General features: G+C 49.1%; 1 protein-coding gene across 2 annotated transcripts in view; it reads right to left on the bottom strand.

Moving 5' to 3' along the window:
* Positions 1–20,945, bottom strand: part of GOLGB1 (golgin B1) — a 62,448-nt gene extending 41,503 nt beyond the window's left edge. For both annotated transcript variants that reach the window (XM_087722620.1, XM_087722619.1), the window contains exons 1-9: positions 20,662–20,945; positions 17,931–18,083; positions 16,647–16,802; positions 15,556–15,681; positions 13,948–14,070; positions 12,389–12,502; positions 10,052–10,454; positions 9,617–9,702; positions 3,081–7,924 (exon numbers count right to left, since the gene is read on the bottom strand). In XM_087722620.1, the coding sequence (XP_087578746.1) occupies positions 3,081–7,924; positions 9,617–9,702; positions 10,052–10,454; positions 12,389–12,502; positions 13,948–14,070; positions 15,556–15,681; positions 16,647–16,802; positions 17,931–18,083; positions 20,662–20,751 (6,095 nt within the window). In that variant the 5' untranslated portion in view covers positions 20,752–20,945. The remainder of the gene's footprint in view (positions 1–3,080; positions 7,925–9,616; positions 9,703–10,051; positions 10,455–12,388; positions 12,503–13,947; positions 14,071–15,555; positions 15,682–16,646; positions 16,803–17,930; positions 18,084–20,661) is intronic.
* Positions 20,946–26,039: the final 5,094 nt, after the last annotated feature.

Genomic DNA, 26,039 nt, shown 5'->3' on the forward strand with positions numbered 1-26,039 from the left:
CTCTGCATGCCCTGTTTCTGCACCCCATTCCGGGTGGCAGGGATTGGAATGGGCGGAAAATGGGATGCGTGGAGGTGGCAACAGGCAATGGCAATCCCTGAAGCCTGAAACAGCTGATGGTCGGGAGCCCGATCGAACCGACAATCAGCTGCTTGTGCTAATCTGACTGGGCTGAAGCTGAAACAGGCTGCTTGCTGTTGGCTGCAAGGAGGCAAATTGCTGGGAGCCAGAGGCCAAAAGGTGGGGGCCGGCCGGTGGGTGGGGCTACATTCGCTATATAAGATGCACCCAGATTTTCACTCTTTTTGAGGGTGGGGGGGAGAGTGAGTTCTTATATTCTGAAAAATACAGTACATTCCTTTCACTTTTCCTCACTGCCCTCCTTGCAAACCAGCTACCCTCCTTGCAAACCAGTTTGCAAGGAGGGCAAACCAGCTGCCCTCCTTGCAAACCAGCTACCCGAAGTGCTAACGGAGCTCTCTGCTACTAGCAGAACCACGAAAGGGCTCTGGAAAAATTTTCCCGCGAGTTTAGGTTGGAGGCTGGGCCATATTTAACTGCAGGGCATGAGGGAATCTAGAGGATGGGCAGTCGGAAAAGCACAGGAAGGAAACAAGCTGCTGGATCTGTTGACCCTTCCCCCAAAAGCTTCTGAAACAGGGAGAAAATGCCTCATGCCAAGGGTGCAATGAGATCCCCGGGGCAGTTTCAAGAAATGGGTTGGACCGTTGCCAGCTCAGAATGCTTTAAAAGTGAAAGAGGACCTTCTCCAATATGGAGGGGTTGAATCTTGATGAGCAATAGCAATAGCAGTTAGACTTATATACTGCTTTATAGGGATTTCAGCCCTCTCTAAGCGGTTTACAGAGTCAGCATATCGCCCCCACAATCCGGGTCCTCATTTCACCCATCTCGGAAGGATGGAAGGCTGAGTCAACCCTGAGCCGGTGAGATTTGAACAGCCGAACTGCAGATAACAGTCAGCTGAAGTGGCCTGCAGTACAGCACTCTAACCACTGCGCCACCTCAGCTCTTATATTTGTATTGACCCAGTGACTTTTTTGCCAAGTCTCTACCAGTGGTGGGATTCAAAAAATTTTACTACTGTTTCTATGGGCATGGCTTGGTTGGCATGGCTTGGTTGGCATGGTGTGGCTTGGTGGGCCTGGCTTGGTGGGCGTGGCAGGGGGACCTGCCACTGCAAAACCAACATCCGCTCCCAATCAGCTGGGGCTGGGGAGGCAGAGAATAGATGGGGGCGGGGCCTGCCAGAGGTGGTATTTGTCGGTTCTCCCAACTACTCAAAATTTTCGCTACCGGTTCTCTAGAACTAGTCAGAACCTGCTGAATCCCACCTCTGGTCTCTCCCTACTAACAGAAGAGAATAGCCGTAGCTCAGGGTTGAATTGTGAGGTCTTTGGTGCTCTCTGAGCTTGGCGATTTCCCTGCAGGCGTTTCACGACCCAACTAGGGAACAGCATCAGTGCTAGAAGGAAGTGGGGTTTATGGAGAGGAGGAGGAGGGTTATGGGGTCCTTGGTGCTCTCTGAAGCTTGGTTGTTTTCTTGCAGATGTTTTATGACCCAACTAGGGAACATCATCAGGGCTGGAGGGAATAGGATTTGCAGGGGGGGGGAGGAGGAGAAGGAAGAGGGAGAGGAGAAGGAAGAGGAGGAGTGGTCCTTGGTGCTCTCTGAACTTGGTGGTTTCCTTGCAGATGTTTCATGACCCAACTAGACTCAACTATCATCAGTGTTAGAAAGGAGTGGGGGGGGAGGAGGAGGAGGAGGAGGAGGAGGAGGAGGAGGAGGAGAATTGTGAGCTCCTTGGTGCTCTCTGAGCTTTGTGGTTTTCTTGTAGATGTTTCATGACCCAACTAGACTCAACTATCATCAGTGTTAGAAAGGAGTGGGGGGGGAGGAGGAGGAGGAGGAGGAGGAGGAGGAGGAGGAGGAGGAGAATTGTGAGCTCCTTGGTGCTCTCTGAGCTTTGTGGTTTTCTTGTAGATGTTTCATGACCCAACTAGACTCAACTATCATCAGTGTTAGAAAGGAGTGGGGGGGGGGGAGGAGGAGGAGGAGGAGGAGGAGGAGGAGGAGGAGGAGGAGGAGGAGGAGGAGGAGGAGGAGGAGGAGGATTGTGAGGTCCTTGGTGCTCTCTGAAGCTTGGTGGTTTTCTTGCAGATGTTTCATGACCCAACTAGGGAACATCACCAGTGCTAGAACCTTGTAGCACTAACGATCTTAACCTAGTTGGGCCATGAAACATCTGCAAGAAAACTGACTCAGGGGGCACCACGGATCCCGCAGTCCTCCTCCTTCTTCTCGTCCATTCCACAAACCCCCACTCCCTTCTAGCGCTGATGATGTAACCTAGTTGGGTTCATGAAACGCCTGCAGGAAAATAGCCAAGCTCAGAGAGCACCAAGGACCTCACAATTCAACCCTGAGCTACGGCTATTCTCTTCTATTGGTGGGTAGAGGCCAGAGGTGGGATTCAGCAGGTTCTGACCCGTTCTGGATCGCACATTCTCTATCTGCTCCTTAATTCTTATCTAAGTTAGCCCAAGGAGAAAACTGGACACTCCTTTCTCTGCAAAGGGTTTCTCTACATCTCCAAGCCTTGACCCAACCACCTGTGCCACCCGAAGACAGCATCAGGTGGGCAAAACAACATTATGGCAGTGTTTGTTGGCAAACACTGCATTACAGTGAGTTGCGCCACAGCTCCCACACTAAAAGAGCCAAGGTGGCGCAGTGGTTAAATGCAGCGCTGCAGGCTACTGCTAGATCAGCAGGTCAGCGGTTCAGATCTCACCGGCTCAGGGTTGACTCAGCCTTCCATCCTTCCGAGGTGGGTAAAATGAGGACTCAGATTGTTGGGGGCAATATGCTGACTCTCTGTAAACCGCTTAGAGAGGCCTGAAAGGCCTATGAAGCGGCATATAAGTCTACTGCTAAGTCTACTGCTATAAAATGAGCACAGAGGACATGAGGGTGAGGAGATCTGGGTCCTTCCCCCGTGGCTCACGTGCTCTACTTCTGGAAAAGTGCCAGGGAGCCTCGGAAGGGGTCATCTTACCTGGCCACGAGGCCCTGGAGATCTTCCACCTGGACCGCCATCTTCTTGGCCTGCTCTTGCAAGGAGGCGCAGGCCTCTTCTCGGGCAGAGAGCTCCTGCTCCTTCTTCTCGATGGCCTCGCTGAACTTCCTCTCCCACTGCTTGGACTCGTCTATCACCCGGTCCCTGTCGTCCTGCAGGGAGGACATGCTTCGGGTGAAGGCCGCCAGCTGGGCTAAGGTGCGGTCGAGGTTGCCCTGGAGCTGTTTGGCTTCCTGGTCCTTCTGGCGCAGGGAGGCCTGGAGGTCTCGCGCAGACTCCTCCGCGGACTCCTGCTTCCTCCGCAGGGCCTCCAAGCGCTCGTCCATGTTCCTGACCTCCTTCAGGTGCTTGGCCTTCTCTTGCTCCAGTTGTCTCGAGAGCTCCTTGTCCTTCTGGCTCAGCTGACCTCTGACCTGAGCCTGGGTGGCCTGAAGCTCCTCTTTCACTTTCTGGCTCTCGGCCACGACTCGGGCAGCTTCGCTCTGAGTGTCGTCCAACAGGACCCTGCAGGAAGACAACTCGGCTTGGACCTTCTTGGTCTTCTCCTCTGCCTCCGCCACGCTCTTCCTGGTGGTCTCCAGCTCTCTTTTGGACTCAGTCTGGACGAACTCCAGGGCCTTGACGGTTCTCTCCAGGCCACTGATCTTCTCCTGGCTTTTGATGCAATCTTTCTGCAGCTGCCTGACTTCCTGCTGCTTCTCTTTCAGCAACTCCTGAAGCTCTCTCGCCTGAGTCCGGCCGTTGTCTTCCTTCCAGGCGCTCTTGACTTTCTCCACCTTCTCCTTCCTCTCGGCTTCCACCACGAGCTTCTCCCTCAACAGATGCCGCTTCTCGTCCTCCAAGCGGCTCAGGGCCCCCTGAAGACCTTCCATCTCCCCGAGGAGCTGCTGGTTCTTGCTCTCCAGGTTGGCCATGTCCTGCTGGTAGTTCCCGATGCTCCCGTTCAACTCGGCCAGCTGGTTCATCAGCCTCTCTTCCAGGTCGTCCTTCTCGGCTTCCAAAGCTTCTCTCAACCTCAACGCCTCAGCCAGCTGCTCCTTGGTTTGCCCACAAGCTTCCTCCATCTTGGTGGCCTTTTCTTGGAGATCGTCCAGTTCCTGGCCTTTCACAGCCAGTAAGCCTTCCAAACGGTCCTTCTCTTCCTTCAGGACCTCCAAATCCCCATGGGCCTTGTTCATCTCCTCTACCGCTACCTTCCTCTTATCTTCTAGTGCCGCCATTTGTTCCCGGAGATCTGCCACTTCTTGACTATCGCCAATGCTTTCCTCACACAAGGGGCCAGCTGTGCTAAGCTCCTCCTTCTGGTCCTCAAGTCTCGGAGCGACGGTGGTGAGAACTTCAGAACCCGTGTCTGGGTCTCCTTCTTCCTCAGCCACCTCCTCCGAAGAGGACATCCTGGTGGAACTGACTCCCTTGCTTCTGGCCACCATCTCCTCTCGGGCGCCGCTCTCACCTTCCTTGTTTTGCAATGTCTGCCTCAAGTCTTGGATTTCCTGCTTCAAGAGGTCCTTTTCGGCCACCAGCGCTTTCACCTCATCGGAAAGAGCCTGGCAATTCCTCTTGGAGGCCTCGAGCTCTTCTTGAAGAGCGGAATTGGTCCCCCCGTGTCTACCGTCCCCGGGATGGATTTCCAACCTCAGCTGCTCGTTCTCTTCCTCCAGTTCCAAGATCTTCTGCTGCTTGGACTTGGCAAACTTCCTCATCTTCTCCCTCATGCCTTCCATCTCCTGCTCGGCTCCCTGCAGCCGATCTTCCCCGTCCTTCTTCTCGGCTTCCACCTCTTTGAGCCTGAGGAAGAGGTCCTGCTTCTCCTGCCGGACGCTCTCCATCACCCGCTGGATCCGCTCGGCCTCGCCGCTGACGTTCTCGTACGACTGCAGGAGCGTCTCGTACTCCTTCTGCAGCTCCTCGTGCTTCCTCCGCCACTCGGAGAGCCCCTGGGCCTGCTTTTCCTTCAGCGAGTCCATTTCCTCCTCCAGCCTCGTCTTCTCCTGAGTCACCCCTTCCAGGGCCAACTTCAGACTCTCACAGGAACCGGTCACGTTCTGGTTTTCCACCAAGGCGTTGTCCACCGCGGAGATGAGTTTGTCCCGCTCCTCCTGGAGGGTCGCCAGTCTCTCCAACAGGGTCCCTTTCTCCTTGTCCAGCTCAGCTGCCCGAAGTTCTACTTCGTGAAGATGGAGAGCGGTGCTTTCCAGAGCGGCCTTGACGCTGGACAACTCGTCCTTCAGCCCCTTGCTCTCTTTCAGGGCTTCCTTCCTGGAGATGAGGGCTGCCTGCAGCTTCCTCTGGAGCTGGGCCTTGGATTGGGCCTCTGCCGACTTTGCCTGCAGCTCGGCTTGCAGCTGCTGACCTTGGTCCAACTCTCTCTGCAAAGCTTGGATCCTGTTCTCCTTCTCTTGCAACTCGGCTTGGAGGCCACACAGGGACTCATTTTGATCTGCCAGCTGGGAGCGAAGGCCTCGGATTTCTTCTCCGCTGCTGAGCTCCTTCTCCTCTTGGTGGCATCTCAGCGTCTCCTGCCTGGCCATTTCTTCCCGGCTCACCTGCAGCTCCAACTTCAGGCTTTCCATGTTGGCTTCCGCCTGACGGCAGGCGGCTTTGGCCATCTCCGCTTCGGCAAGGAGATGCTCGACCTGTTCCTGGAGGAGCAGAGCCTTCTCGGACTTCCCGTCAAGTTCTTCCTCCAGACGCAAGAGGTGGGATTCCACGTCTCTCTTCTCAGCCTGGAGCTTCTCAAAGTCGGCCTTCAGCTGGCCCACAACAGAGTCTTCGGTCGGCAAGGGAGGCCGTTCTTCAGCAGCCTCCTGGCCAAACTCCTGCACAAGCCCTGATGCCGGGCCTTCAGAAGAGGCATCTCCAGCAGGTTCCTGAGGAGGCAAGGCCTCCAGGGCCTTGGACAGTGCCTGGAGCTGATCCTGCAGGTTCTCCTTCTCCCTGCTTTCCTGCTCAAACCGCTCTTGCAGCAACCTGTAGTCATCCTTCTGCTGCTTCAGCAGCTCCCGGTGATGACGGTCCTTCTCCTTGGCTTTCTTGATGGTCTCTTTCCGCGAGGCCAAAGCTTCCTGCAGCTTCTTCTGGAGCTCTTCCCTCTCCTGGGCCAGCGCCAAGAGCTCTTCCTGGAGGGCCTCATGTCCTCCTTCCGGGCCAAGGTCGGCTTTGCTGCTCGCTCCACCTGCCCCGGAATCTGCTGAACTGGACCCCTCCCGATTCTGATCCGCCGACTTGCAGTCTCGGAGCTCAGCCTGCAGGGCATCGATCTGAAGGTCCTTCTGCTGTAGGCTCTGCTGCAGCTCTGCAATCACAGTCCGTGGCCACGTGCATTCCTCCTCCCCAGGGACGACCTGCGACGTGGCTTCCTTTGCCGAGGGCAGCTGGTCCAGGGAGGCAGCCCTGCCCCGCCTTACGGGATGCCCTTGGCCGCTGCGGCTCGCAGGGGGAGGGGGTCCACCTCCTTCGTTCTCCTGAGCCACCCCCTCCCGGCTCTCGGCCGGAAGCTCTTCCCCTTCTCTTCCTCCTTGCTCCAGCTGGCGAACCCTGCCGAGGAGCTGCTTCCTGCTGAGAAGAGCGGCCTGTAGCTTCTTCCTCACGAGTTCATTCTCTTTCCTTAGGACTTCCACCGCGTCATCGGCGGGCAGCTCCTCCTCCTCCTCCGCCAGTGGCCGGCTCTCCTCCGTCTCCACCGCCTGCTCCCTGGTCTCCTTCCCTTGCTGCAGGACGCTCAGCTGCTCCATGGCGCTCTGCAGCTCTTTCCCCAGCACGAACTTCTCCTCGTTGAGCTGCACCATCCGGTCGGACATGCTGACGCTGACTTCGGCCATTCTCTGCTCCCGCTCCAACACCTCCAGCTGGAGCCTCTCCACCTCCAGGGAGTTTTCCGAGAGGAGCGCCGCCAGCTTGGTGGCTTCCAGGTCCTTGGAGGCCAAAGCCTGGGACCGCTCCTCGGCCTTCGCGGAAGCCTCCCGTGCCTGTTCAAGAAGGGCTTGGCCGTTCAGCTGCTCCTTCTGGAGCTGGCTGAGGAGGTCCCTCCCGGCCGCCTCTTGCTCCGAGAGTTGCCGCTGGGCTTCGTCCAGGTCGTTCTGCAGGGCGACAATTTTCACGTCCTTCGACTTGGCCTCGTTCCTCAGGCTCTGGATCTGCTCCTTCAACAAGCCCAGGTGGGAGATTCCACTTTCGTAGCTGGGAAGCTGCAGCTCCGGGTGAGCAGGGCTGCCTTCCGGCACAGCTTTCAGCTCTGCGAGGAAGCAGAGTTCCTTCAGCCGCGACAGGAGCTGGTCCCGTTCTGCGTCCAGGCTCTGCGCGGCCCCGGCTGAGCCCTCCAGCTGTTCTTCAAGATGGATGATCTCAGCCCTTTTCTCCTCCAAGATTCTCTGGTGGGTCTCCACGGCTTCCCGATGCCTTTTTTGCAGTTCAGCGACTTCCAGCTCCAATTTTTCTATCTTCTGCGACTGCAGCAGGGAGTCTGGAGATGGTCCCTGGGCGGTTTCATTCTCCTCCGGTCCCAAGAGCATCCCCAGAGCCGAAGGAGAGTCCTGGATGTCTACAGTGACCAAGGAGCTGCTGCTGGAGTCGCTCTGGATGGCCACGGCCCCTTCTCCCTCCCTTTCGCCATCGCTCCCCTGGGGACGTCCTGCTTCGGCCTCCGGGCTGCCAGAGAGGGGGAGCTGACCCTTGAGGAAGGCAATCTCTTCCTGGGCCTCCTGTAGTTCCAGGAGCAGGACGGACAGATCCCGCTGCTTCTCCTCGGCAAAGGATTCCAGGAGATCGGGCTGTCCATCCGGTTGGGCCGGCAGGGGATCCTCCAGGGTCTGGCCTGCGCTGGACTGGAAGAAGCAGATTGAGGAGTCATTCCTCTACAAGAAGCAGGCATCTTATTTCCTATTGTATTTTATACTATTCCTTTATTTTATATTGTGTTTTATTTTACCTTCCCTTATCCCAAAGGTGCTTTTTCGAGAGGCAGCTGAACTTCCTGGTTTCTCTTTGGAGACGTTTTCCTTCCCATCCCAGAAGCTTCTTTGGCTCTGAATTCCCCACCATCCGCTCAGAAGAAGCTTCTGGGGTGAGAAGCAAAACCTCTTCAAAGAGAAACCAGGAAGTCCAGTTGTCTGTTGAAAAGAAACCACCTTTGGGACCCCCACGACTCGGAGGACTGAGAATCTCCATGGACCATTTACCTCACCTTCCTCTCCTTTATTTCACTAAGTGCCTCCCCTGCGGCCACTTTGCAGGAAACCTCTTGCCTTGCCCCCTCTTCTGCAGAACTATTTATTTATCTATTAATAATCAATCTATCCTTCTATCTATCATCTATCTATTTATCTATATCTATCTATTATCCATCTATTTATCTGTATCTATTTATTTATTTATCTATCTATTTATCTATATCTATCTATCTATCTATCTATCTATCTATCTATCTATCTATCTATTTAGCCATTATTTATCATCTATCATCTATTTATCTATTTATGTATTTATCTATATCTATCCATTTATCTATTTATCTATCTTTATCTTTATTTTTATCTATATCTATTTATCTATATCTATCTATCTTTATCTATTTATGTATTTATTTATCTATCTTATCTATTTATCTATATCAATTTATCAATTTATCAATTTATCAATTAATCAATCTATCTATATCTATTTATCTATTTATCTACCTATTATCTATCCATTTATCTATTTATCTATATCTATCTATTATCTATTTATCTATTTAACTATCTGTATCTATTTATCTATTTCTCTATATCTGTATCTGTTTATTTATCTATCTATTTATCTATATTTATCTATTTATCCATTATTTATCATCTATCTATTTATCTATTTATCCATATCTATCTATTTATCTATCTTTATCTTTATTTTTATCTATATCTATCTATATATATCTATCTATTTATCTATCTTTATCTGTTTATGTATTTATTTATCTATCTTATCTATTTATCTATATCAATTTATTAATCAATCAATCTATATCTATTTATTTATCTATTTATCTACCTATCTATTATCTATCCATTTATCTATTTATCTATACCTATTTATCCATTTATGTATTTATTTATCTATATCTATTTATCTATTTATTTATTATTTATTTATCTATTTATTTCATTTATATTGCCGTCTATTCGCCCATGGTGACAGAGTATAAAACCACATTTAAAACGATAAAGCTTTTCCCTTTTTTTTAAATGCACAGTATATAAGTGATTGTATAAAATGAAAATGAAAATGAAAATGAAATAAAACAGTTTTAAGTAAGAAAACGATAAAGCTAACAAAAAGACTCAAATAAATTAAAATAGTATAAATAGTATAAAATCCCCACCCCCCAACCCCTGGCAACAATTGATCAGGTGAACCATTCCATGGGTTTCCTCCCGTTCTGGGCTCCCCAGGAAGGACCAGGTCTCCAGATCCCTCCGGAAGAGAATTAAGAGTAGGGGTGGGTGGGGGGGCGTTCTAATCTAATGTACAGAAAGAATTACCTGGCTGGGGGGAGGAGACGGGGCTGTAGCAGTTTCCAGTTCTGGGTGAGACGAGAGAAGCTCCGGGGGTCCTTCAGGGCTCTCGCCTGGGGCAGAAAACACAACATGAGCTTTTCACCCCCAAAGTGGAATCAGAGACAGACACCCCCCACAAGCCGAGATAAGCAGAACACGGTCAGTTAAGAAAACCACCAAGCCCAGAGAGCACCTAGGAACCCAGAGTCCTCCTCTTCCTCCTTCCTTCCTTCTCCTCTCTGCAAATCCCACCCCCTTCCAGCACTGATGACGTTCCCTAGATGGGTTATAAAACGTCTGCGAGAGAACCACCAAGCTCAGAGAGCACCGAAGACCTCATCACATTTCAACCCCCAGCTACAAGTATTTCCTTCTGTTGCTTTCATCCTTCCTTACAGATGTTTTTTTTTCCCCTCTGACCTTGTGGGAGAGAAGCGTCGTCAGGCGGGATCTCCGGCGGCACATCCGCCCTCTGCCGCAGCTGGGCGTTCTCCTCTTGGACCGCCTCGTAGCTGGCGTGGAGGTCCTGCTCGGCCTTCTGAAGCTCCACCATCTCTTGGTTCTTCTCGGCCACCTCCAGGGCGTGCCTGGCCTCCTGGGCCTGCCTCTCCTGCTCCCGCTCGGCCTGGGCCGCTCTGGCCTGGGACAGCTCTCGGCTCAGCTCCTGGACCTCCTCCTGGCTCCGCTGGAAGGCCGCCCTCTGCTCGGCCAGCTCCCGCTCCAGCCTCTGGACCAGGACTTCGGATTCCTTCTGAGCGGAGGCCGTGGTGCTCCTGGAGGCGTCCAGCTCTGCTTCTGCCTTCTGCAACTTCTCCAGGAGAGTCTAAGGAGGAGAAAGACGGAAGCGTGGAGACATCTTCATGGAGCCGAGGTGGCGCAGTGGTTAGAGTGCAGCGCTGCAGGCTACTTCAGCTGACTGCAGTTCAGCAGTTCGGCTGTTCAAATCTCACCGGCTCAGGGTTGACTCAGCCTTCCATCCTTCCGAGGTGGGTGAAACGAGGACCCGGATTGTTGTTGGGGGCAAATATGCTGACTCTGTAAACCGCTTAGAGAGGGCTGAAAGCCCTATGAAGCGGTATATAAGTCTAACTGCTATTGCTATTGCTATTGAGGACAAGACAACAGCAGAGGGATTTGGGGTGGGGGGGATCAGTCATTTCCCCCTCTTGTTCTCAGGAGCTCAGGTGGGGTATCTGGGGGTAGACGAAGGGTGTCAGGCCTGCAGCCATCTTTCCTGTTGGATCTCAGGCCTGCCACACTTTCTATTCTTCTACTAGGCATTTTCTATGGTGGGAAAATGGGTGGGGGAGATTGTACGGAGTGAGATGCGATGTAGCCATAACAACATTCTTTCTAGAAAGCTAAGGTCATCCTTTGTCTCTTCACCTGACCGGAACTGGATGGGTGGAAGCTGCCAGCATGGCAGTGGGAGATTGGACCATGGGATGGAGTGGTGGGTGTGGGGGACAAGATCTTGAACTTTCAACTGGGTGGGGAAAACCGGGATGCTTTCAGATTCGGGTTTCCCCAGATGTGCCAACATGGCTCGCTTCATAAATTGGAACTTTGAGGAATCCTTTGCCTCGGACTCTGATTTATTTATTTTGACAGATTTTTTTATTATTTTTCCCTTCTACAATACCTTACAGTCATTACATCAACATTGTTATGTCATCGTACCTGTACGTGTATATAATGTTTCGCTTCTATATTTACACACCTTTATACACAGTTCTATATATATTTATATATATTGTTTTTTGGCTTAATTCATTTTGTTCCTGTTTTGCAGCCATTTGTACCGATTGTTCCAAATTTCATAATATTCCGACTCTTCTTTATCTTTTAATTTCAGTGTTAATTTGTCCATCTCTGCACAATACAAAGGTTTTCTTTATCACTAATTCGTTTGAGGGGGGTATGATTTTGTTTCCAGCATTGGGCAAATGCTATTCTAGCTGTAGTTAGCTCTGATTTACTTTTGGATGCTATTTGGAACCCTGACCCCAAAGGGAGCTTTATGCATAAAAGTTGCACATCCAGAGAGAACTGTGCCTCTAATGCTGAGGTCTTCAAACTTGGCAACTTTTAAGACTTGTGGACTTCAACTCCCAGAATTCTCCAGCCTTAAAGTTGCCAAGTTTGTGGACCCCTACTCTAAGGTAAAGAAATTTTCTCTTAAAAAGAGATTTTTACGAGACAATTTACATTTTTTTAAAAATGAAAACTAATATATATAAATATAACTCCCCTACTGGCAGTTAAAATTTAATCCCCTACTGCAGTTAAAAGGAACAAACAGCCGAGATCTCACACTACTCCTGGAAACACCAAACCTGAAGTAGTCTGAAGCAGCCTGAAGATGATGAATGTGACTTCGTCGAAACGTCGCCAAGATATCTCATATATATATTTTTTAAAGGAAGAATAGATAGAATTTTGGTTCTATTTCAAGGAATCGCCACCTCTTTCTCCTTTAATCCTTTCCTAATCCTCGAATCCATAAATCCCCAGTTCTGTTCTCTTTTTCCTCCTTACAGCTTCTGGTTTTCAAAACAAAGTCTTAAATTCTTTTTCCCTGGCCACACGTTAATGTTAAAAAACCTGATTTGCTTTATTTAAAAGTCAGGAACGGGTTTTTCCCCTGGATGCGTGCACTTTTTTTTTTTTCAAATCGAGAGCAACTCCTGGGAAGTTTTAGCACGCAATAAATGGCAACAAAAATGTGATTTATGCCGGGAAACCTAAAGGCGATACCTGCTTTTCTTCCTGAGTGACGGTCAGTTCCTGCTGCAACAATTCGACCACCTGTGTCCGGCCGAGCAAAGCCTCTTCTTGCTCCTCTACCTTTCGCTGCAGCTGCCTCAGATTCTGGTGGGGGGGAGAGAAAGAGAGACCCCAAAAGGCCCAGGTTCAAAATCCACAAGACCAAAATACAGATTTCTCACTGCTGGTTTTGCCTCTGGCGAAATATATCTATATCTATATCTATATCTATATCTATATCTATATCTATATCTATATCTATATCTATATCTATATCTATATCTATCTATATCTATCTATATCTATCTATCTATCTATCTATCTAATCTATCTATCTATATTTCTATCTATCTATATCTATTTCTATCTATCTATATCTATCTATCCATCTATCCATCCATCCATCCATCCATCCATCCATCCTTCCATCTACTATCTATCTATCTATCTATCTATCTATCTATCTATCTATATTTCTATCTATCTATATCTATTTCTATCTATCTATATCTATCTATCCATCCATCCATCCATCCATCCTTCCATCCATCTATCTATCTATCTATATTTCTATCTATCTATATCTATTTCTATCTATCTATCATCTATCTATCTATCCATCTGTCCGTCCATCCATCCATCCATCCATCCATCCATCCTTCCATCTACCATCTATCTATCTATCTATCTATCTATCTATCTATCTATCTATCTATCTATCTATCTATCTATCTATCTATCTATCTAATCTATCTATCTTTATTTATGTATTTATTTATCTATCTTATCTATTTATCTATATCAATTTATTAATTAATCAATCTATCTATATCTATTTATGAGTCCTCGGCTTACGAAGGACGAGGCCAAAATTTCTGCTGTTCAGTGAGTTTTGCCCCATTTTACGACCTTTCTTGCCACTGTGGTTAAGTGAGTCGCTGCAGTTGATAACTCCGGTCGTTAAGCGAATCCGGCTTCCCACGTTGACTTTGCTTGTCAGAAGGTCGCAAAAAGGGGATTGTGTGACGACCTTGGACACCGCGACTGTCGTAAGTATGAGCCAGTTGCCAAGCCTATGAATTTTGATTCTTTCCCAAGCACCCAGATTTTGATCACGCGACCATGTCATGGTCGTAAGTGTGAGGATTACTCCCACGTCCCGTTCATGGCCACTGAAACTTCAAACCGTCGCTAAAATGAAATGCTTGGAAGTCAAGGTAGCCCTTGACTTACGACAGTCCATTTAGTGACCATTCAAAGCTGCAGCTGTTTCAGTTAGTGACGCTGGCTTCCTCCCACCCTCCCGGCTTTGCTCATCAGAAGGTCGCAAAAGGGGATCACATGCACCCCCGTCATAACTTTGAATCCTTTGCCGAGCCCCTGAATTTTGATTGCGTGACTCTGGGGGATGCTGCAATGGTCGTAAGTGTGAAACACGGCCGTAAGTCACTTTTTTCAGTGCCGTTGTAATTCTGAGCGGTCCCTAACTGGACTGTGGCCACTCAAGGGCTGCCCGTCCATCTCTGGCAGCTTTCCCGAAGCCAACCCACCTGCTGCATTTCTGCTTCGTGGGCCGACTGGGCCTCCACCTGGTGGATTTCTGCCTGATGCTGGAGAGCCTGCTGTTCGCAGAGTGTCTCTTTCTCCAGCACTTCCCTTTGAAGGGAGCTGATCTGCGGAGAGGAGGAGGAAATAGAATGGGGATTATAATGGGGGGTGGGGGAGCCTTAGGACAGCGGTCACCAACTAGGGGGGTCCGTGAGAAAAGTTTGTTGGTCCACAGAAAAATTACTTGCATTTTTTACATTGCACTAAATCCGGGGTCCTCAAGCTACGGCCCCTGGGACGGATACGTGCAATGAACACTGGTGTTGCTATAGAGAGTCTCCCCCTTTGGGGTCTTTTGTGGGGGTTGGAGGGGGGCAGAGATTCCAACTCGGGTCCTGCTTCAGCCTCCTGGTGGGGGGCTTTGGGCAAAGGCTGGAGGGAAGCGCTGGTGGTGGCGAAGGGCTGGAGGGCCTCGTTCCAGTGGGGCTGCATCACGGCCTGGAACTGGATGACCATCTCAGCGCGCTGAGCCTCAAGGCGCTGGTACCTGGCTTCACCTAGACTAGAACTCACTGTGTCTTGGTGATTGGTACAAAGTCACCCAGCCGGCTTTCATGCGTAAGGCGGGACTAGAACTTAGCGACTCCTGGTGATTGGCCAAATGTGACTCAGCCAGCTTTCATGCCTAAGGCAGAACTAGAACTCAGCGTCTCCTGGTGATTGGCCAAAAGTCACCCAGCTGGCTTTCATGCCTAAGGCAGGACTAGAATTCACATTCTCCTGCTTTTTTACACTGGCGCTGTACCTGTTTCTTTAAATCATACTGTAAAATGTGATTGGCTGCTGTTTCCTCACTGGGCCATAAGATGGAGCCAGAATCACTGCTAGATGCTGATCTGATCTGAGTGTTTGGAAGCTGGCTGTTAGAAGTGCCGTATTGTGATCAGCGTGAGCTATTGTAACTTTTGCAACTGCTAGCAAATTTTGTGTACCGGACTGTTTATATGATTATGGACTATGTTATTTGGATTATCCCTTAACTGAAAGACGTTGATGACTGACTGTCATCAACAGTCAGTCATCAACGTTATATGAGCCAAGGTGGCGCAGTGGTTAAATGCAGCACTGCAGGCTACTGCTAGATCAGCAGGTCAGCGGTTCAAATCTCACCGGCTCAGGGTTGACTCAGCCTTCCATCCTTCCGAGGTGGGTGAAATGAGGACCCAGATTGTTGGGGGCAATATGCTGACTCTCTGTAAACCGCTTAGAGAGGCCTGAAAGGCCTATGAAGCGGTATATAAGTCTACTGCTATTGCTATTGCTATTGCTTATCCGTGTATGACTTGGACTGTTTGATGGACTCCGATACCTCTATTTCCACGGAAGTAAGAGCCTATTTAAACTGCAGTGTCTCTGTATGCTGGTTTGTGTGTTCTCCAACACAACTCTCACAACGCTTCTCTGAATGCACTCGCTCTCCCAATGGGGAGCTTATCTAACAGGTTTTATGTTCCCCTTGCCAATATTAGCCTGAGAAGATCCCAAGAGGTCAGAACACCTCCCTCCTCCCCCTCCCCCAAAAGCCCAGATGGGCATCGAGGATTCCCCACCTGGTCCTGGGCATCACCGAGTCTTCCCATCGCTTCCTCCAGCTGCCCTCGGAGCTCCCTCATCGCTTCTTCCTGCTCCTGAAGCTGCCTCCGGAGTGCGCCCGTCTCGTCCGCCGTCCCCTCACCCTGATGGTGCAGAAGACAGTCAGGAGTTTTTGGAGGAAGTTTAGGCAGCCCTGGACTTTTTTTTTTTTCTTCTGAAAAGTTTTTTTATTTTTTATTTTTGTTCTCTCTATACAATTATAAGTATACATTCACATAGTTATTATTCTTTTTTACATTCGTGATTCTTATACATTTGTCATTCCATTTACAGAGTTATAACATGCTGTTTGGGTTGCTTCGTTTACCATCCTTTGCCTGTTTTGACACCACCTTCTTTTCTCTTTCTTTTCTCCCTCCCTCCGTTCTCTACTTCCTTCCTCCCTTCCTCCTCTCCTTTCCCTTCCTTCTTCCCTTCCCTCTCCCCTACTCCTCTCTTCCTCTTCATCTTCCTACCCTCTCTCATTCTCCCTCCCATCTTCCTCTCCTCACCTCTATCTTCCTTCCCTCCTCTTCCTCTCCTCTCCTCCTCCCTTCCTTTCTTTTTCTATTGTTGTAGGCATCTCTTCCAACTCTTAATTTTTATTTTCTTGGGGTGGGATTTCCGCAGACCCAAAAAGAGTTGAACATCATTTCTCGTTTCCTTTCCTTCTCAAATCTATGCTGATTATGTCTGTATCTTACTTTTGAATATATACTTATATACTGTTATTTTCTTTCCTATTTTCCTCCCCTCTTCCCCATCTTTTCTACTTAATGGCGTATAATCTACCGACGATAGGCAGCCCTGGGCTTTTCAAATGTTTTCACGTTTTAGGCCAAGCGTCCCTGGAGCCACGTGTTATCGGAAGGGAGTAAGTTTGCCAGCGGAAGTGGGCAGAGGGTCTCTGGGCAGGAAGGAGCCACGCGGCTTATTTGGGAGCCTCTCCCCAGAGCGCAGAAGCCAGGAAAGGCATCAGTAGGAACAGCTGATCTGCAGGAAAGACGCTCCTTTGTCCCACACAGCTTGGAGATGGTGACTTAGTCCCTGCGGAGAGGAGGGGGCTCACCTGGACAGGAGGCGGGGGCCCTTCCAGCGGCCCTTCTGCAGAGGCTGCCCCTCCCTGGGCCGTCAGCTCCTCGATGCGCTTGTTCAGGTTGGCCACCTTCACTTTAGCCTGCAGCTTCAGCTTCAGCAGCTTCGCATCGGCCGCCTGCCGCTCCTCCTGTAGGCGGACCAGAACGTCACGCGCGGGGCGAGAGCTCGGGGGGAAGGGTTGAGAGGCAGGTGTGACCCTTGCAGGAGGGAGCCCAGGGTGCGGTCCCAGGTGGACCAAAGATCCAGGGGGAGCCTTTTCAGCCCAGAAGGAAAAGCTCATTGCCTGGGGACGGTTGGGGGGGGGGGGCGACTCCTGCAGGGCCAGGTTACTTCCCCCCCCCTCTAGTTTGCTGATTGATTTGTATCCCACCTTTGTTACTTTTACTCGTTCCAAAGGTTTTATTTCTTTTAAAAAACACAAATATTTGATCATTCGTCAATCATTAAAACATTGAAGTACAATTTTTTTGTATGCCCCTCCCTCCCTCCACCCCCCCAACCCCCCTCCACCTTCCCCCCCCCCCCCCCCGACTTCCCAGAACCCGTACACGGTATGGATTTTTAACTAACCCAGTCTAAAATCTATTGAGAAAAAAGAAATAAAGAAATTAATGACATTCTGCATTGACCTTAGCTTCTTCTTCCTGAACTAACTTTTAACAGTTTAAATCATTTCTGATCTTAAGCATAAGCTAACTGGAATTTCTTGGTCCCGTATTTATTTTGTATATAGCCAATCCATTTTTTCCAGTCTCGTTTATATCTCTCATTTGAGTGTTCTTTAAGATATGCAGATATTTTAGCCATCTCGGCTAAAGTTGTGACTTTCAATGTCCATTCTTGGATTGTAGGCAAGTCTTCCTTCTTCCAGTATTGCGCCACCAACAGTCTTGCTGCCGTTATTAGGTGCCCACCTTTGTTACTTTTACAAATGACTCAAGGTGAGAACGTATCCAGCACACCTTCCTCCTATCTCCCCTCTCAGAAGGCGGGTTGAGCCGAGGGAGGAGGACTGTCCCCAAATCACCCAGCTGGCTTTCCTGCCTAAAACAGGACTAGAACTCACCATCTCCCGGTGAGTTCACCAGGAGGCTGTGAACTCTAGTCCTGCCTTAGGCATGAAAGCCAACAGGTGACTTTGGGCCAATCCCCAGGAGGCTGTGAGTTCCAGTCCCACCTTCTCACACACACACACACACACACACACACACACAAACACACAGAGGGAAAAGTCCTTGGTCTGCTTTCCACCCACCTGAAGCGCGGCCTCCTTCTGATGGAGCTGGGCGTCCTTCTCCCGCACTAGGGTCTTCAGTTGCGCCACCAGCTTCTCCATGTGGGCCAGCCGTTCCAGGACGTCCTCTGGGGTCTCCTCCCCATTCTGCTGGCTGGGTTCAAACTCCGGTCCCTGCGGTAAGGGAGGGGAAAAACAGGAAGCCGAAGCCCTAAGTCACCCATGGCTTTTCAAGCTCTCGATCCCCAAACAGGGATATTGGGGTCACATGAAAACCACATGAAGGGCCCCGTCATTCACTTAGCGCTGCCAGGGGGGGGGAGAGACACAAAGGAGGCCAGACACAAGGCCCAGGTCGCTTTGGCTGTCCCTGCTGCGAAAGGGTCAACCTCCCTATTCCGCCACAAACGAGCAACTCTCAAAATTGAATTAATTAAACATAAATGTGGAATAGGTTGCCTGTTACAGATTGGTGGTGCTGACTGCTGCTTTATTTATTTATCGTCATCATTTAACAATCCCATAATCCCTTGCGGGGGGTGGAGTCAGGGCAACTGGATGGAGCAATGGATGTGTTGACTGGCCAGATGCTCTTCCTGTCGCCAATGCGGAGTTTCATTCAGCAGGTATATTCTCATTGTGCCCAGAGAGAGAAATATCTGCCTCTACCTGGGATCGAACTCAGCGCCTCCTGATTGCAAGGCCAGAGAATCCACCACCAGGCCATCGCAGCACCTGCTTTATTTATCATACTTAGATATGCTGCCCTTTATTTATAATCATCTATGCCATTGTTTCTCAACCTTGGCAACTTGAAGATGTCCGGACTTCAACTCCCAGAATTCCCCAGCCAGCATTCGCTGGCTGGGGAATTCTGGGAGTTGAAGTCCGGACATCTTCAAGTTGCCAAGGTTGAGAAACACTGATCTATGCTGCCCATCTCACTGATAAGGTGACTCTGGTTTTATCCTTAGTTAATTAATTTAAATAGTTTATACAGCCACTCAGTTTTATAGCAGCTGCTTCATCAATGTTCCTCCATCCAATTGACTCAAGAACAATTAAGAAGGCTAGCTTTGAATAAAAGGAGGCCTGTAATTGTAGGTTGACGTGCGTCAAAGCAAGGAGAGATCCAACCTAGAACGAAGAAGAAATTCCTCTGCAGTGGGAACAATTAACCAGTGGAATGGAAGTTGCCTACAGAAGGCTGCCAGAAAGAGGAGGGGATTAACCTATCCCTCAAAGCAGCAGAAGGCAAGAAACAACGGATGGAAAGTAAAAAAGGAGAGAAGGGAATTAAGGAGAGAGTTCCTGACAGTCAGAACAATTAACCAGGGGAACGGCTTGCCACCAGAGGTTGTGGGTGCTCCATCGCTGGAGGTTTTGAAGAAGAAACTGGACAGCTGTTTATCTGAAATGGTGCTGGGTTTCCTGCCTGAGCAGGGGGTTGGGCTAGAAGACCTCCAAGGCCCCTTCCAGCTCTATTCTGATAGAAGTTGTGGGTGCTCCATTACTAGAGCCGAGGTGGCTCAGTGGTTAAATGCAGCACTGCAGGCTACTTCAGCTGACTATTATCTGCAGTTCAGCAGTTCAAATCTCACCGGCTCAAGGTTGACTCGGCCTTCCATCCTTCCGAGGTGGGTGAAATGAGGACCCGGATTGTTGTTGGGGGCGATATGCTGACTCTGTAAACCACTTAGAGAGGGCTGAAAGCCCTAGGAAGCGGTATATAAGTCTAACTGCTATTGCTATTGATAGATAGATAGATAGATAGATAGATAGATAGATAGATAGATAGATAGATAGATAGATAGACAGACAGACAGACAGACAGACAGACAGACAGACAGACAGATGATAAACAGATATAATGCATGGATGGATGATAGATAGATAGATAGATAGATAGATAGATAGATAGATAGATAGATAGATAGATAGATAGATAGATGATAGATATAGATAGATAGATAAGAGCCGAGGTGGCGCAGTGGTTAAATGCAGCACTGCAGGCCACTTCAGCTGACTGCAGTTCTGCAGTTCGGCTGTTCAAGTCTCACCGGCTCAGGGTTGACTCAGCCTTCCATCCTTCCGAGGTGGGTGAAATGAGGACCCGGATTGTTGTTGGGGGCGATATGCTGACTCTGTAAACCACTTAGAGAGGGCTGAAAGCCCTAGGAAGCGGTATATAAGTCTAACTGCTATTGCTATTGATAGATAGATAGATAGATAGATAGATAGATAGATAGATAGATAGATAGATAGACAGACAGACAGACAGACAGACAGACAGACAGACAGATGATAAACAGATATAATGCATGGATGGATGATAGATAGATAGATAGATAGATAGATAGATAGATAGATAGATAGATAGATAGATAGATAGATAGATAGATAGATAGATAGATAGATAGATGATAGATATAGATAGATAGATAAGAGCCGAGGTGGCGCAGTGGTTAAATGCAGCACTGCAGGCCACTTCAGCTGACTGCAGTTCTGCAGTTCGGCAGTTCAAATCTCACCGGCTCAGGGTTGACTCAGCCTTCCATCCTTCCGAGGTGGGTGAAATGAGGACCCGGATTGTTGTTGGGGGCGATATGCTGACTCTGTAAACCGCTTAGAGAGGGCTGAAAGCCCTATGAAGCGGTAGATAAGTCTAACTGCTGTTGCTATAGAGGCTTCTAAGTAGAGATTGGAGAACTTTCTCTTGCCAAACTGGTCTAGGGGACAACAGGCGACTTACCGCGGGGGACGGTGCTGTCCCAGCATCTTCTCCATCCCCCGAGAGCTCGTGCAGGACAGTGCTGGCCAGCCCCGACAAACGGCTGAGCATCTTCACCCTCCAGGCAGCCCGCGGCACAGAGGGAGAAGGAGGAGGTCGTCAGCTGGAGCATAAAAGGAGCAGAGGTGGTCCAGAGAAAGAAGGAGTCACAGCTTGCAAGCAGCCGGGGGTCTCCAAAAGGCCGCAGAGGTGCAGGTTGATTTCTTCTTTTTTTGGGGGTGGGGGGTCACTCAGCTGCTTCAGCCGTTAAGTTTTTCTGCAACAACAATCATAATCGCTACACAACAGACACCGGCTCTGCATTTACGTCCCCAGAGTGCGGCCTGCAATTCATCCCTTGCTTAGATAATTTATTCACTTTGGGTTTCTATAGCCCCCCACCCACCCACCCACCCACCCCCGCTCCCGACTCAGACAAGTGACTCTGGGTGAAATACGGCCATTGCCCAGGAAAAAAGAGACAAGAGGTCCCAGAAAAAACATTCCGGCAAATCTGTGTGTAGCCAACAGTTTGGGAAGCTGCGCAATGAATGCATAAACCCTTGGCAGCCATTTTGTGAGAGCGCCTGCAAGGCATTCCCCGAATCCCATCCATTCTGTACTCTCACTCATCATCATTTAACAACCCCATAATCCCTTGCGGGGTGGAGTCAAGGCAACTGGATGGAGCTAACAAGAGTGTTTTAATGGCCGGATGCCCTTCCTGTCGCCAATGCGGAGTTTTGTTCAGCAGATACATTCTCAGTGTGCCGAGAGAGAGAAATATCTGCCTCTACCGAGGATCGAACTTACAGCCTCCTGATGGTGAGAGGAGAGCTCCACCTCTAGGCCACCCCACCACTCTACTCCACTCTGTGCTCTCTCACTGCCAAGGCTGTATAAAAGAGCCCTAACCAGGAAGAGATGGTCTAATACAATTAAACTGCCAGAATCCTGGAGAACCACAGTACGTCCTGGTGGAAGGAAGGGAAGTTCCAAGCAAGGCGCTAGTCCTCATCAAAACTGAGCATTTAATCTCACAGATTAAAGCAAAGAACAGAGTCAGTTTTTAAGTCGCTGCTAAAGCCAGGATTCAAATTAGCTGCTTCCATTAAGTCACATCATCCCAATGAGAGGTGTGTGTGTGTGTGTGTGTGTGTGTGTGTGTGTGTTTAGTCACTAACTGATAACTCATCCTGCCTTCCTTTTCTATTGATGTATAGAAAGCGTTGTGGCCCTCGAGTCAATGAACTAGTCCTGGTCCCAATCGGAGCGTGGCCCTAAAAGGAACAGGTGTGCAGAGAGGGCACATGTTGTTCATGTCATTTATTTGGGTCTACGGTCATACACAAATTGGGACTAGGGCTACTTCATTACACCTTCAGGGCCAGAACGCTTTCCATAAATTGATAGAAAAGGATAGGTGGGTGGGTGGATAGATGGGTGTTTGTGTATGTGAGAGAGAGGGGGGGGATGGATGGGTGGATGGAGATAGATAGATAGATAGATAGATAGATAGATAGATAGATAGATAGATAGATAGATAGATAGATAGATAGATATGATAGAGAGAGAGAGAGAGAGAGATAAACAGACAGACAGACAGATAGAAAGAAATATACAGATAGGTAACAGATAGATTAGATTAATAGATAGATAGATAGATAGATAGATAGATAGATAGATAGATAGATAGATAGAGATAGATAGATAGATAGATAGATAGATAGATAGATAGATAGATAGATAAGGGAGGGAGGGAGGGAGGGAGGGAGACAGAATGAATGTAGGCCTAGATTAGAGAGAGGGATGGGAGAGATAGATGGATGGATGGATTGATGTAGGCATAGATTTGAAGAGAAAGAAATGGGATGGATGGATAGATAGATAGATAGATAGATAGATAGATAGATAGATAGATAGATAGATAGATAGATAGATAGATGATGGATGGATATGGACGGAAAGACAGACAGATGATATAGATGATAGGTAGGTGGGTAGACAGGTAGATACGATATAAAAAAACTCATAGCACATGCATACACACATACATACATACATGGATATGGATGTGTGTGTGTGTATAATATACATATAATACATCATACACACACACACAGACAGAAGGAGAGGGAAAGGGGCAGAATGGACTACGACTGGGGAAGGGGGGGGGTCCCTGGTGCTTCCTCTGAGCCTGGTTCTTTCCTTGTAGACGTTTCGCCACCCAACCAGGTAACCTTATCCGTGCTAGCAGGGTATGTGTGTGTGTGTGTGTGTGTGTGTGTGTGACCGAGCAGAATCTCAAGGGGGCATCCCGAGATCCGCAAGCCGGTCCCCCCCAGCCCCCTTCCTCTTCTCCCCCCCCCCGCCCCTCCGAGGGGCTTCCAGGGCTCCTTATCCACCTGCAGGAAGGGGGAGGGAGGAGATGCTGCACCGGTTGGGCCTCGGCCTGCAGCTCTTCCAGGGCGCAGGAGGGCAAAGCGGTGCAGCTGCTCCTGCAGAGTCGCGGCCTGCGCCTCCGCCCAGAGGGGCCCCTTGGGAAAGGCTCGAGGCGGAGAGAAGCGACGACCGCGGCCGAGACTCACCGCTCCGATGCGCCGCCGGGGTTCCGGCCACATCAGCACCGGAAGCTCCCCGGTCTCCGGCCTCTCGGCACTTCCGGTTGCCTCGCTTCCAATCCCCGCCTCTTTCTCCCCGATCTCGACCAATAGAAATGGGAAATAGTTGAGACAGACAGGTTCTTTGTCCAATCGCTCGGCGCGGCTTGGGCTGTTGCTGTGGTTTCGCGAAGCAAAAGGGAGGCCCGGCTCACGCCTCTTTTTCCACCAATGAGCAAACGCGGCTTGGGCGCCGCCCTGCCCGCACCAAAACAAACCAAAGGGGACCAATGGGAAGAGGCGTTTGTGCCTCTCGGTACCAATCGACGGCCGCGCCGCCTGGAGTAAGAGACCAAGGGGCGGGGACAGGAAAAAACTGTCCCCGTCCAGTGGAGGGCGTGTGCAGCGATTTGCATATGGTAATTTATGTTAATATCTGAGGTCTCGTCTCGAGCGTTCAATGAATGAAAAAAGCGGCGGAAGGCAGAATTTTTTTTAAAAAATCCTTTTTTGGTGTTTACAATTTTTCTTATTTTTAAAAAAAATATTTAATAATTCAACAATTTTCAACAGTCCTTTTGAAGAGTGAGATGGGAGGCATATACATTTAATAAATAAAACATTTTTTATCGGAAGGAAGGACAGAAAAGAGAATAGGAAAGGAAAAAGGGGGGAAAGAAAGATGAAAAGGAAGGAAGGGAAAGAAAGGAAGAAAAAAGAGAAGGGGAAGGAAAGAAGGAAAAGATAATAGGAAAGGAAAAAAGGGAGGAAAAGAAAGAGAGAGATGAAAGGAAGGAAGGGAAAGAAAAAAGGAAGAAGGGAGGAAGGAAGAGAAGGAAAGAAAAGAGGGAGGAAAAAAGGTGAGAGAAAAATGAAAAGGAAGGAGGAAAGGAAAGGAAAAAGGGAGAGAAAGAGATAAAAGACAAGGAACAACGGATGGAAACTGACCAAGGAGAGATTCAACCTGGAAATAAGGAGGAATTTCCTGACAGTGAGAACTATCAACCAACGGAACAGAAGTTCACTTCGGAAGTTGTGGGAGTTTCTTCACTGGAGGCTTTCAAGAAGAGACTGGACTGTCTTCCATCAGAAACGGTGTAGGGTCTCCTGCTTGGGCAGTGGGGGGTTGGACTAGATGACCTACAAGGTCCCTTCCAACTCTCTTAATCTGTATCTAAAAGAGCCGAGGTGGCGCAGTGGTTAAATGCAGCACTGCAGGCTACTTCAGCTGACTGCAGTTCAGCTGTTCAAATCTCACCGGCTCAGGGTTGACTCAGCCTTCCATCCTTCCGAGGTGGGTGAAATGAGGACCCAGACTGTGGGGGCGATATGCTGACTCTGTAAACCGCTTAGAGAGGGCTGAAAGCCCTATGAAGCGGTATATAAGTCTAACTGCTGTTGCTATTGCTATCTGTATCTCTATTCTACAGGGAAAAGAATCCCATTGATTAAAATAAAAGGTCTCAAATAATATTGCGAAGACCAAGTCAGCCAGGAATTAATCAAAATAAGTACAAAGAAGCAAAATACATCCATCCTTCCTCTATGTCTTTGCTGGATTCCTTGCGAAACTGACACCCAAGACACAAAGAGGCAGCAGGAAACCTCTGACGGTGCCATAGGACTGGAAAGTTTCCAAAGGCCGGCTACGAGTCATCTCCTATTGTGGAAAGTTATTATCCAGCCCTCTCCCAGAAAAATGAAATATCCTAGAAAATATTGAAAAGGCAGAATATTTCTCTGGATGTGAAAAGAAACATGTTTTAAAAGACAGAATAGTTATCTGTAGCTTCTTGGCCCACCCCCAGCTAATGGGCCATTAAGATGGCCAGGCTAGCCCACTTTACATAATAAAGACTTCTCCTCACTGCAGCTGTAGGGGGAAGGGATATTACTCGACCACAAGGCAACTGAGAACTCATCACAGCCTAGAGAGTAGCCCCCTGCATGGCCCCATGGGAGTCTGACAACCAATCAGAATACATTTCTTACACAGGAACAGGAAACAGAGAGGTGGGACTAAACAGGGTATAAAAAGCCTAGCAAGCCCCTCCCTCAGCCCTTCTCTTCTTCTCCACCAACATTGAAGCATGTGATCCCCCTTTTCTGTTCAGGGCTCGAGCCATGTGGTCCTTTCCACCATGAAAACCATCTTTCCAAGCAGCCTCCATGTCTCCAGTGTCTTCTTCCCCACTTGGAGCCGAACCCAGAAGGACATTTCTTTCAACACTACCAAGTAGGGCAAATGCAACCTTGTCCCAAGCATGATGGATAAAATCGACCGAGTGTGAAGTTGAACCTTGTGCAAAAAATTGAGTAGATCGGCAGGGCATAAATAACTTTGTTTTGGGGAAAGTATCTGAACCAACTTTTACTCACAATGTTCTGGGATGGACTTCTGTCCCAAGCACAAGTGAGATCTCTGCAGAAATAAACAGCTGGGGGGAAAAGCTTTGTTTTCCTCATTGCAGAGTGATTTATTAGCCACCCACACCTGGAAAACAGTTCGGCGCTGAAGCATCACCTACATGGAAGCAGTCTGCTGCAGCTGCTTTAAGGGAAGCCTTTTTGGGAAGGAGCCATAGACAAAGCAACTCAGAGTAGAACCTCTGCCAGCTTCTTCCTTCCCACCTCCAATGACTTCTCTTTCAGAGCTAATGTCTCCCACAGGGTCCCTCCGAAGCAGCCTTCTCCCTGGATTATCCCATTTTCTGGGATCACCCAATCCGTTGAGGCATAAATTGGCTAAGTACCCTAACT

Source organism: Thamnophis sirtalis, unplaced genomic scaffold (assembly GCF_051295495.1).
Source record: "Thamnophis sirtalis isolate CommonGarterSnake01/CBP01778 unplaced genomic scaffold, rThaSir2_p1.2 scaffold_9, whole genome shotgun sequence".
NCBI lineage: Eukaryota > Metazoa > Chordata > Lepidosauria > Squamata > Natricidae > Thamnophis > Thamnophis sirtalis.